The sequence below is a fragment of the Zootoca vivipara genome, chromosome 13, assembly GCF_965207765.1.
Source record: "Zootoca vivipara chromosome 13, rZooViv2.hap1.1, whole genome shotgun sequence".
Taxonomy (NCBI): Eukaryota; Metazoa; Chordata; class Lepidosauria; order Squamata; family Lacertidae; genus Zootoca; species Zootoca vivipara.
Window position 1 is genome coordinate 37402049 of NC_142596.1, and position 12620 is coordinate 37414668.

The 12620-nt window shown below is 44.6% G+C and overlaps 1 protein-coding gene across 6 annotated transcripts; it reads left to right on the plus strand.

Annotated features, from left to right (window-relative positions):
- The first annotated feature begins 1216 nt into the window (after nucleotides 1–1216).
- Nucleotides 1217–12265, plus strand: RNPS1 (RNA binding protein with serine rich domain 1). Of its 6 annotated transcripts, none has more exons than XM_088656644.1 (8): nucleotides 1351–3090; nucleotides 5695–5887; nucleotides 6174–6329; nucleotides 7175–7366; nucleotides 8482–8584; nucleotides 9610–9763; nucleotides 10578–10719; nucleotides 11336–12265. In XM_088656644.1, exons 2-8 carry the CDS (start codon nucleotides 5817–5819, stop codon nucleotides 11439–11441), a joined length of 924 nt encoding a protein of 307 aa, XP_088512770.1. In that variant the 5' UTR covers nucleotides 1351–3090; nucleotides 5695–5816; the 3' UTR covers nucleotides 11442–12265. The 6 variants fall into 6 exon arrangements, with proteins under 6 accessions (XP_034987826.2, XP_088512770.1, XP_088512769.1 ...); XM_088656643.1 differs by having other exon boundaries at nucleotides 1351–1499; XM_088656645.1 differs by having other exon boundaries at nucleotides 1351–1499; nucleotides 7211–7366.
- Nucleotides 12266–12620: the final 355 nt, after the last annotated feature.

The following is a 12620-nucleotide window of genomic DNA, read 5'->3' on the forward strand; positions in this document are numbered from 1 at the left end:
CCTTTAAGTGATTATAACATTTTACATTTAATAAATAAGGTTGGTTCCAGTTCCAAACGAAATTAGCTGAACTTGGGTCCCATTGAAATTAGTCAAACAAGTTCGTTCTAATTTAACTCAATTCCCACTGAAATCTATGGGAATTTAGACTGCAATTCTAATTCTACTGGGAGTGAACCCCCCCCCCCCTAAATTAAATAGGACTTACTCCCAAGTAGATATGGTCAGAATTACACTTTGAATTGAACTAAGTCTAGATATACCAGTAGTACATCCTGCAATGAGGTGTGTGATGGTTGCTTTGTTTTATAGCTGGTAAATAGGTTTGGTTTGTTGCACTGGACATTAGGCATGCCGTGTCATTAAATTGTAACATATTCACAGGTAGCTGTGTTGGTTAGCTACCTATAAAGGGGGAAAAAACCCAAAATAACAGTGGTGTAATAACTTTTTTTGGAACAAACTAAAGGTCACAAATAAGATTTTGACTAATTCTCAGGAGATGGTCTAAAGGCATGTGTGCTATGACAGAAAAAAACATAGAATCCAACTGTAAGAAAATACATAAATAGGTTTTAAGCAAAGACACAAAATAAAAATGTGTCTATCTGTACAATCTGCCAACTAAAGATAGCATTTCATATATGTTATGAAGTTGACCCTACTCCATGAAAGCTCACAGAGAGTAAACACTGTTTGCCACATGCCTCTTTTAATTTGCTGCTTATTGATTACATTTTATCCTAACCTTCCTCCAAGGAATGCAGGGCATTTATGAAATACCACCGTATCCTATTTGATCCATGCAACAGCCCTGTGTGGTAGGTTAGGCGCTGCCTACCAAACCTCACAGGGTTGTTGCGCGGATAAAATTAGTAAGGGGGAAGAACAATGCATGCCACCTTGAGCTCCTTGAAGGAAGAATAACAACATTAAAGGGATCTGGACAGGCTCTAAAATGTAGTCTCCCTTAGAGAGGGGGTCAGGAGTCTCAGCAGGCCTTCCCACTGAGTTTATTAAAATGTTTAATGTCCAAAGTGCTAGGCGCTTGGAAAAAAAATCCTGCATGAGCTAATAATCCTTTCAACTCCCATTTCCCCTTTCCATTATCGTGTTTTAAGAATTGTTGTTGTCCCCGCCCTCCAAAAAAACCTTCTTCTTTATCTCTATGGAGCTTTAAACTACCACAACAAAAAGGGTCGATCTGCTCCTTTAAGGGGGAACAGTAACCATGGAGATAGAAGGCTACCCCGCCTCTCCTCTCCGCGCTTCCTTTCTTCCGGTGACGCTATCAGCGCGCGCCGCCCAGCGGCTCTTTGCCGCTGTGTGGAAGGCGGCAATCCGCGCGTCACCGCGAGCGCGACGAGGGAGCGACGGTCGGGCTCTGAGGATGTAAGTAGAGGGGAGAGGCGGTAATCCGCCGCCATCTGCCCCGGTGCAGTTGCAGTTAGCCGTGACTGCGCCCGAGTGTGGCAAGAAAAGCTTCCCGGACGCTGGGGGTGGGTCTGTGAGGGAGGTCGGCCCCGCGGATGAGCTCGAGGAGCGGGGAGGCCTTGGCTGGAGGGGAGAGTTTGGGAGCCCTTAGAGGCGCTGTGTGTGGTCGGTTGACTGAAGCGGCAGAGCCGATTTGCTCCGCCCCTTCCCGTTTCCCTCTTTCTCCGTGTCGGGCGAGGAAAGCTCGTATCGCCAGCTAGGCCCAGTTGAGGAGGGGGTTCCTTTCTCTTCCCACCCCGCCTTTCTCCCTTGAGGGGTCTCCCAAACTTCCTGGAGCCCACTCTGAAAGTCTCTTTCAACCCCCCTTATTTGCCTGACCAGTACTGTGCAAATTCAAGTTGCGTCCTTCTATTATTATATTGATCGTGTTACCTATTTTATTTTGCAAAAGATAATCCCTTATCCAAAGAAATGCAGGATGAGTTTATGGTTCTTCTCTCCCTACCCCCGTTTTAACCTCATAACAGCCCTGTGAGATAGGCCTGTTGTGATCCCTCAGACGAGCCAAGGCCTCTAAGTTGAGCTTTGTGACTGACCAGGGATTTAACCCTCTTGTTTCTGTGATGCTAAGTGTTGCACCACACTGGCCCCCTTGGTTACATCTTATACCTTGGCTTCCAGTGTGGGGATTCTTTCAGTGGATTCTCAGATATGGCTTTATGTTGCAGCACTATGGTGCTTCTGCTACTACGATTCTTACTTTTAGATGTAAGCTGTTGTCCATTCAGCCAGCTTGCAGAGCTAGTAGAGGATATAGCTTGTACCTGGGAAGCTCAAGTTCAAATCTCTGGTCCCTCTTGGTCTTAGAGGGTGGTCATGGTCTTAGGGGGTCTTCTTGGGGGTGGGGGTGGTAGTGAAGAGCAGAAGTGCAGCAGGTGCTATTATAATTCACTTAATATTTGTTTATCAATAGCAAAGAAATTGCCTTTCAATAATAACAGTGATTACTTATACAAATATGCAAGTCCATTGATACTGTATGTTAAAAAAAACCTAAGACTAAAAACATTCACATGATTATGTACGAAGTGGCTTTTCACCACAGTGAAGTCAATGTATTGCCCAAACACAGTAAGGTATACAGGTAGCCATTCTGCTAGCTTTGTGAACATGATAAGAGTCAGATTGCAAAGTCAGTGATTCCCACAGAAAATCTCTAGGCACTATTAAAACTTGTACACAATATTGTTTCTTTTGGGGCAGTACTGGTAGCTTGGGCTTGGTGTTCCTGGTCTTAAAGCACTGAGGATGTGGTATACAGCAGAGACAGTTCTCTTTTACTGAGGGTTCACTGATTTCTCTTAACCACCAAGTTAATTCAAGACCTTATTTAACCTGAACAGGTCCTTTCAAATTGTTTTTGTACCACTTAGAGAGTGCAGTTAATGTGAATAGGAAGTGGGTTGTGAAGTGTGGATATAGAGGAATAATACCTTTAATCCCATTTAATTTCTTTGTTGATGAAAACGTCTGCTGGAGTACGTCCTACTGCTTCCGAAAATGCTCCTGTCTGCTATATAACACAGGGCTATATTCAGAGTTGTCAAAGCAGAATGGCTAAGAAATCTGGGATATCCAGACATAGGTTTTCTGAATGTGAGTTCTTCCCTAGGGCAGGGAATATCATTACACACCTATGCTTCCACAATAGCTGTGAGTGACACAAAAGCAAGAGCTGCCTTCTTGAATGACTTGTGCAGAAATACTTAACACTGTTTCTGTTAAAGGTTAACATAGATTCAAGTGGAAAGCTAAGCTTGTGGGAATAGTCTTCTGCTATAGCAGAAGCAGAGTGGTATAACAGTGTGTGCTTTCCCTTATTTTTGAACTGCTTCAGGCACTTGCAATTTAAGTTACAGACATCAGTAGAATAATGGCCTGTTGGAGCTTACTTTAGACCAGGGGTCAGCAAACTTTTTCAGCAGGGGGCCGGTCCACTGTCCCTCAGACCATGTTGGGGGCCGGACTATATTTTGGGGGAAAAATATGAACAAATTCCTATGCCCCACAAATAACCCAGAGATGCATTTTAAATAAAAGGACATATTCTACTCATGTAATAACACCAGGCAGGCCCCACAAATAACCCAGAGATGCATTTTAAATAAAAGGACACATTCTACTCATGTAAAAACATGCTGATTCCCGGGCCATCCGCGGGCCGGATTGAGAAGGCGATTGGGCCACATCCGGCCCCCGGGCCTTAGTTTGGGGACCCCTGCTTTAGACCTTCCCAAAGGGTTATTTGCATAAGCACATTATACACAGTTTGTGTGTATAATGTGCCTGAGAGAAGTCTCAGCACATGAAAATGCATCTTTAATTTTAATCCAGGTTGCCCTCCGTAAATTAATACTGTAGTTCCAAGTTACAGGTAGGTAGCTGTGTTGGTCTGACGTAGTCAAAAATAAAAAAAATAAAAATCCTTCCAGTAGCTCCTTAGAGACCAACTAAGTTTGTCATAGGTATGAGCTTTCGTGTGTATCTGAAGAAGTGTGCATGCACACAAAAGCTCATACTGTACCTATGACAAACTTAGTTGGTCTCTAAGGTGCTACTGGAAGGATTTTTATTATTATTATTTTGTAGTTCCAAGTGTTAATCTTAAAGATGACAAAACATATTTGTCCTTCGTAGGTCAAATGTACATCAAACAACCTTGCTCTCTCAGTGCCTGTTGAGTTACTTGAGCATAGCAGTGTACAGGAATTGAACTACAAGGATGAAAACCTTTGTTTTCAGATTTTCCACCCATTTCCCATGGGTTGCCCTGATGCTGGTTTGCTAGGGAAAAATACATACACTTAATCTGAAATGTACAGTACCCTGTACTCTACCATTCTAAAATAGTCATTATTTTTAATGTATGACTTTAAAACACCTTGGGTTTTATACTGAGAGGTAGAATTACAGTAATTGAAATAAGCCATAGCTACTCTCAGCAGGTGGTGCTGTAGGTTAAACCACAGAGCCTAGGGCTTGCCGATCAGAAGGTCGGCAGTTCGAATCCCCTTGACGGGGTGAGCTCCCGTTGCTCGGTCCCAGCTCCTGCCAACCTAGCAGTTCGAAAGCACGTCAAAGTGCATGTAGATAAATAGGTACCGCAACAGCGGGAAGGTAAACGGCGTTTTCATGTGCTGCTCTGGTTCGCCAGAAGCAGCTTTGTCATGCTGGCCACATGACCTGGAAGCTGTACGCCGGCTCCCTCGGCCAATAATGCGAGATGAGCTCCGCAACCCCAGAGTCAGTCATGGCTGGACCTAATGGTCAGGGGTCCCTTTACCTTTACTCTCAGAATATAGAGACACTCTTGAGCCCACAGTGTGTATAACCCTTAAGGACTTATGTACCTTATCTGCTGTAGCCAGCAGCATTTCCAACTGAGGATCTTTTATGCCAGGATGGGAAATGATGGCCCTCCAAATTTTGTTGGATTGTCAACTCCCATCACCCCAATAATTGGCTATGCTGGCTGGGGCTGATGGGAGTTGGAGTCCAAGACCATCTGGAAGACCACAGGTTTTACCACCCCTGTTCTGTGATCTGAGGATTGGGTTATGTGCTGTGCTTCTGCTGTTACATTTAATAGTCTCTGGGAGTTACCCTGGAGCTAAAATTGCAGACTTAACTGCAGCACTCTATCAATACAAAATAATGCTTAGCAGTAGTAATGAGAAACTGCATTAATAATTTAGGAAGAGCAGTATAAATTCTTACAAACAATTAAAATCTACTATAATTTTCCTGGGACTTAAAATGCTTTCTTGCTACTACTGTACCACAATGTCCTGTTGAGGTACCTTGCTTTCTATTGCAGAGGTAGCTGACGTGGTGTTCTCCAGGTGTTGCTGGACTATAACTCCAGTCATCCATGAGAGTTGGCTGTGATGACAGGCTGATGGGAGTTGGAGTTCAATTCATATGGAGGGCACCATGTTGGCTACCACTGTCCTGTTGTAATGCTATGTTGATTGTGTTCTTCCTCCTTTTGTTGGGTGATTAGAAAGAAAATTCAAATGCTCTGTGTAAACACACTCTTAAATTGTTCAGCAGATGCTATTTTCAAATGGGTAATAAGCCACACGGAAGTGTGTGAACTATAATGCTTTGCATGAAGCTTGTGCCTTTTCTTGTGAAGTGGGTTTTCTTTTCCTCTGCCTATATGTTAACTGTCTCATATCCCTTTTATCTTGTCACTAGGCTGCTCTTTGGAGTTTATTGCACTCGCTTAGGGATCGTTTCTCAGAATCAAGGAGTTAGAAGTAAGCTTTCAGATAAGTGAGCCCCCCAAAAAGTGCCGCTTTTGGACTCGGAAGGGGAAAATGGAGCTGTCAGGAATGAAAAAGAAGAGTTTGCTAGGAATCAAAGAAAATAATAAAAAGTCCAGCACTAGGTAATAATTGTCTGAATGTTCAAGGCCTCACCCCTCTTGGGGGATCTGTGCAGACTCCTAGGGATTTCCCATCAAGCATGAGGAATTAGAAATGCATCTTCCCCTCCTTTTCATAATCTCCATATACAGTATTCCACACCATTGGCTTTCTTTCATGAAGCCGCTCCATAGTGTAAACACTGGGGATTTGTCTCTTAGCATCTTTGTAGCAATGACATTTCTTTCTTTTGTTGCAACTGAAATTGTGGGGTTGGAAATTAAGTTTCTCAACCTTTGTTCATTAAAGGGCTCCCTCTCCTACCAAGCGCAAGGACCGTACAGAAGAAAAGTCCAAGGACAGGTCCAAAGACAAGCCAGCTACAAAGGAGTCGAGTGAAAAGGATCGCGGGCGCGACAAAACTCGCAAGAGGCGCAGCGCCTCCAGTGGTAGTAGCAGCACCAGGTAAGCAGAGTCAGGAATTCTTGGGTTTCTGAAGGCCATTTCAAGGACCAGGCCTTCCCAAGGATTCTTAATCGGCTGTTAAAAAATGATGCCGCCATGCTCAGAAAGTGCAAACCTTTTAACTTTTCAGATGTTGGATAAAGAAATGGAGTTGTGGTGGATGTCTCCACTATGCCCTACTTGTGAGATTCCCAGGAATGTAGGGCAGTTAAGCTTGAGAACTTAAAATATGCCCCTTGATCTGAACCAGCAGGCCGGTTGTAAGCTGAGTGAAGCAGTAATGCTAAACACATATTTGACTTCAGGTCCTCTTCTCTGATTGAGATATTGGGGGTTTGTGTGTGGTTTCTCACAGGAGGTCTGTTTGAACCCAAATGATCTGTTTGGAGGTGAGGCCCTTCTTGGTTCATCTTTAGAAGATGTGTGCCCTGCATTTACAAAGGGGTGTATGTGTGTGTGTTATGGGCACTTCAACTGGAACACCCTCCAAAGGGAGGTAATTTCAGAGACCATTAAAACATTTTTCTTTGCCTGAGCATTTTAGACGGTGGCATTATTAGTGGGCTGAATGGTATTTCTGATTCTTCATTAAATTGGTTTTATAAGGTATTTGTAATTTGAGGTGACTTTTGTATATTGCTCTGAAATCTGTTTTGGGACAAATGAATACAATAAGTGAAATGATTTAGAAAGAGCATCACCTCTGCATTTGGAGGTGGCCAGGTTTGGGTTGGAACTGCAAAAGACAATGGTGTGTTCTTTCCAACACCTTCAGAAGTTCTTGGGGGTTATCGGGAGAACACCCTTGCTGCCATTAGTCTCTTGCATGACACCTTCTCTGCCAGGTCTCGCTCCAGTTCCACATCCAGTTCTGGTTCTAGCTCCAGCACCGGCTCCAGCAGTGGCTCCAGCTCCTCCTCCGCGTCAAGCCGCTCTGGGAGTTCAAGCACCTCCCGCAGTTCCAGCTCCAGCAGCTCCTCGGGTTCTCCAAGCCCATCTCGACATCGGCACGACAACAGGAGGCGTTCCCGTTCAAAGTGAGTCTAGATTATTGGAGGCTGCTGGCTACTTTTATATCCATTCGCCTTGATAAGTGCTTCCTGTAAGACAGGGGTGGGGGACCCTTTTCAGCTCAAAGGCCATGTTCCTTTCATGGGGAGCGGCAAATGCTAGCAGTGGGCCAGAGGCAGAAGTGGGCAAAATAACAGATTGTCCTGTTCTTTGCCTTTTGAATCTCATCTTTGGGAACCTGTGTTATATGAAAAAGATGCTTCTAAATTTCAAACTTTGTCGATAGTGTCAAATAAAGCAGCGTTTCTCAACCGCTGTTCCGCGGCACACTAGTGTGCCGCGAGACGCTGGCTGGTGTGCCGCGACGTGCGGCGACGAGAAGGGCGATTTGCATTGTCATGTGCCTGGCGGCCGCCAATAACTAACACTGACCCGCCGGAAAGGAAGCCGGCCAGGTCACGACGTGGAGCGAGCGCAGCTCTCAACAGCCACCACCACAGGAGGGTGGTTTTAGAGAAACTTAAAGAAGCTGGCTGGATGAGCTCAACCTGAAACTTGCTGAGCAAAGGATTGTGCTGGCAGAGAAATCAGCGGCTTGTGAAGCCTTATTACAGGAGATTGCAACCAACACAGCAATTGGCAAGTGTTTCTTACAGTCATAATTATATAGTCAATATAGGGCGGAACAGAGTTAAATTTTTTAACTTTTTTAATGGTGGTGTTCCTCGTGATTTTTTTCATGGAACAAGTGTGCCTTGGCCCAAAAAAGGTTGAGAAACACTGAAATAAAGGTCCCTCCAAGCCAGGCATAGGCAACCTTGGCTCTCCAGATGTTTTGGAACTACAACTCCCATGATCCCTGACCACTGACATCTGGAGAGCCAAGGTTGCCTATGCCTGCCTAAGCCCTACTGAATTTAAGTTAAGCCTCAATAGTTACTCACTTCACCCTTTTAGCATAATTATTTCTTGCAAACTATCAATGGCCTTTTTTTTTAGTAACAAATTTAGCAAGGAATACAGAATAAGATCACTGGTGGGTTTTTTTGTCATGCTGCATTGATAGGAGTTAATGAAGAGCTTGAGTTGCAGATCCATATGTTTAAATTTTTGTTTGACACTTTTTGTTTATTTCCACCAGGTCTAAACCGCCCAAGAGAGATGAAAAGGAACGGAAGAGGAGGAGTCCATCACCGAAACCTACCAAAGTACATGTTGGGAGACTCACCAGAAATGTGACTAAGGTAACAGATGCCTGTTGTTCACTTGTACCCAGAAAGAAGTAAAAAGGCCAAAGGAGGTAGGGAAACAAAATTCCCCCAGAACCAATGGTCTGACTCAGTATAAGACAGCTTCCTGTAAGTCCATATTGAATATGAATGCTGGGGGTGCTATTGACCAAGGGTCCCTCCCAGTATTGATACACTAGATCTCTATAAGGGAGAGTGATGTTGTGCTCAGGCTCTGCTTGTGAGTGGCTTGACCCCTGTGAGAACAGTGTGCTAGACTATATGGGCCACTGGCTTGGTCCAGCAGGCTGTTCTAATTTATATATATATATAAATGTAAAGGGGACCTGCGCGTGTGCATTGACCTTTCGCCAAAACCGCTTGACCGATTACGTTCAAATTTTGACACAACGTCAAATGTGAATGTCTGAGTAACACCATGCCCATTGGTAAGACAGATGTCACACCTACACCAAGTAAAACCCCCAAAACAGGGTCCATCAGAACGCTCAAATCACACAGCCAGGGAAGCTGGGAAATAGAAGGCAGAAGAGGTTGCAACACAGCGCCCTCTAGCAGCGGCTACACTGGTACTACAGCTAGCTAGAAAACCTTGGCCCTCTATTGGAGGCTACACTGGTACTGCAGCTACTAGACCGAATGGGGGCTCGCATTTACAGACTAGGCAGAATGGAGGTGGGGACTCACCTGGGTGTGGGTTGCGGGGAGGAGGGGGCGGGATAGGTCATGGATCGGGACAGGGTGGGGGGAATCACAGGGATGAGCCACAGCAATGTGTGGCCTGGCCAGCTAGTGCTCCTATAGATACAACTGAGTAAAGTTCAGGTAACCTGGGAAGCAAAACTGTTGAAGCATTTCAATGTGTAATTGAATGGTCTTCACTCTTTTTGTTCAAATCCAGTTAAAGGGGCATGTGTGTGTTGCTGCTTCCGCCGCTGCCCTTTCAGTGTTTTGTTATGAAGATGGAAGGTAATGAACGTTTGCCATGAGCATTAAGGAGCTTGCTTTTCCTCTTCCAGGACCACATAATGGAAATATTTTCCACTTATGGAAAGATCAAAATGATTGATATGCCAGTTGACAGACTCAACCCACACCTTTCAAAGGGTTATGCATATGTAGAATTTGAGAATCCAGATGATGCTGAGAAGGCATTGAAGCACATGGATGGAGGTGGGTTTCAGAGGCTGGCTGCATTGTTAAGACTGAAAAATCTTTATGCTGTAATGTGAGATGATCCCCCCATTAAACAAGGGTTTCAGATTTCCCAAAAGTGATATAGGTTCTACCAGCTAGGAGGGCTCTTTGCAGAGCACACCTGAACAAAATAAGGCTCTGGGTTCTTCAAGTTTTACTCTTATAATAATAAAAATATATCTTTTTACCTGTATGACTTCTTTTTGAAAAAATCAACCTTGTCTGCCAGGAATATGGGCTGGTGGGACCTCTGTGACCACACAATTTTGGTTTCTGGCCCAAAGTGAGAAGGGTGGATCATCCTGATGAAAATGGCCCCCAAGGTAAACTGCATTCTCCAGAAAGGCAATGGACTTGTGGGCATGAGCAAATACCTTGGAATAAGTTGGCAGCAATTATTCATAAAGAAAGCAGAGGCTTGTCCCAGGAAAAACTTGCAGTCCCATGCTGGACATTAAAAAATTTATAGTGTAGGTCAGAGGTTATGAATCTCTTTTTTTTCTTGGGGGCTAATGACCCACAGAGGGAATTAGTCAGGGAACTGGGCCTGATTGTAATAGGTAAGCAAAGTGATGTTTGTGGCTCCCCAATGTCTTTTTGGTATCTTCTTGCATGTATGTGCTACACCTGTGTATTACTATCTCCCTCTAGGTTCCCTGCTCCCCCACACCACTGCCATAGTTTGACCTTCCCTAGTGAGCAAGAAGGCAGAGGCTGCAGGGGGCCTTTGCGTCAATCCCTCCACCCTGCTGAAACAAATCAACTTTCTGCTTCTGTGATCTTTAAATAGGGCAGATTGATGGTCAGGAGATCACTGCCACGGCTGTCCTGACTCCTCGGCCCAGGATGCCTCTCAGGCGTTTCTCCCCTCCGCGGAGGATGTTGCCGCCACCACCCATGTGGCGTCGTTCTCCACCTCGCATGAGGAGAAGGTAGGTTGCCTTTGTGGAGCTGGGTAAGCCAGAGGGGCTTAGCTGTTTACAGCTGGTAGGAGCTCTGTCCATGGAGGCAAACTAAAAAGGACACCTGCGGACTCAAATGAGTCACACCAAGCATGGGCAGTGAGTTACTTCCTGCACTACAGCTGATGGTGAACAAAGACTGTCCCTGCAGAAAGTATTTGAAGGATAGGCGCCCCCTTCCAGAGCATTAGCATCAGTTTGTTTGTATGCCGCTTTTCCACAACAGTGCTCAAAGTGACTCACAGCATATCAAATGTACATTAATAAATCCAGCAATTTTATTTTAAAAAATACATTAAGAAATACATTAGGGGAAGGCAGGTGGAAGTACTTTCTGATCTAGGAACTGAGAAAATATTTATTTTATTTAGTTATTATACAGTTGCTATATTGCTTTCTGCATGAGGGTTCATTTGGAAAATGTTAGCATGCTGAACTGCCTTCACCCTTTAGGATATTTTAACTGCTCTTGAATGCTGTTGAATAAAAAGGGACTGACTAGATAAGTGTGGATTACTTTAGATATCCATCCATTCTCCTAACTGAAGCTCTGCTCTCTTCCTCACAACTATCTATTCCCTTTCAGGTCCAGGTCTCCCAGGCGCAGATCCCCAGTTCGCAGACGGTCACGATCCAGATCTCCAGGCCGCAGGCGTCACCGCAGCCGATCCAGTTCCAACTCTTCCCGATAAAATGTGGGACTTGGCAGCTTTTTGTTTTTTTCGTTGTTTTTTTTAAACTTAAAAGTGCATTCAGTTTAAAAATTGTACCTTTGAAAAATAAAAGAGGAATGAAAATGAAACGAAGGGACCTAGCCTAGTGTCTTGGGCCCAGCAGGGTGAACTGTGGACTTTTGTTGGACTTAAAGTCCTTTTTAAAGGGAGCTTTGGTTTGCAAGTTCTCAACAAGAAACATTGTTCTTTAGACATGATACTGTCCTCTTAAGTCCAGTGAAGTCTCTTGTTTTTAGGATATGTCAAAAATAAACTTATACTGTTGGAAGTAAGAAATGGCAGGCTGCAAGAAAACCCTAAGCAAATTTATATACGGACTGGTTCCTCCCCCCCGCCACCCTCAGCTCTTAGGGATGTTGGCACACAGAAACGCTTTCTCGTATTCCTTGCTGCTGGTGCATTTAACCAGCAAGAGAACTGGGGGACTAGGACTAGTGTTCTTTTTAAGGCATCCCTTCCTTTACTAAAATGTTTTTGGTGCATTGTTCACATGACCTGTCCTTGCCAAGACCGATGTAAATGCTTTCGCTTTTAGAAGATGTGAAACAAATAGGCAGAAAAGCTGTTTCTCTTGCCACCTTCCTCCTGGGGTGGAAGGTGATGATTCTGAGACCATTTGGGATAACTAGTGTTCATTTTGCAAAAGGCCAAGAGAATTGCAACCTATTGTACAGTCATTACTATAAAGTTTGATTTTTGTATACCTTTAGCATCTTGTAGTCATGTTGTTGGTACTTGTGTGGAATGGCAAGACTGAATAAACCAATAAGGTTTGGAATAAATGTGTATGGATTCTTTTGTATTCGAGAAATGTGATGGCGGTTCTGTGTGCTTAAAATTTTACCACTGAATCCTGCAATGGATATGGTGGTTTCTCAGTCCAGTTTTCAATGAGGCATCCAAATACACCATCTCCACCTGCTCAGAACAGGTGAGTGTGTAGGACAGGGGTCTTCAAACAAAGATCCGCGGGCCAGATCCGGACCACTAGGCTCGTAAATCTGGTCCACGGACCCTGCCACCTGCTTGGTCAGTCCCTGCGTGCTGAGATAAACCTGGCGTGGTGTTTCCTTGAAAAGAAGCTGCAGATGCCTCACCACGGGGGGGGGGGGCGCTGGGCGGGTGGCGACGCTTCTG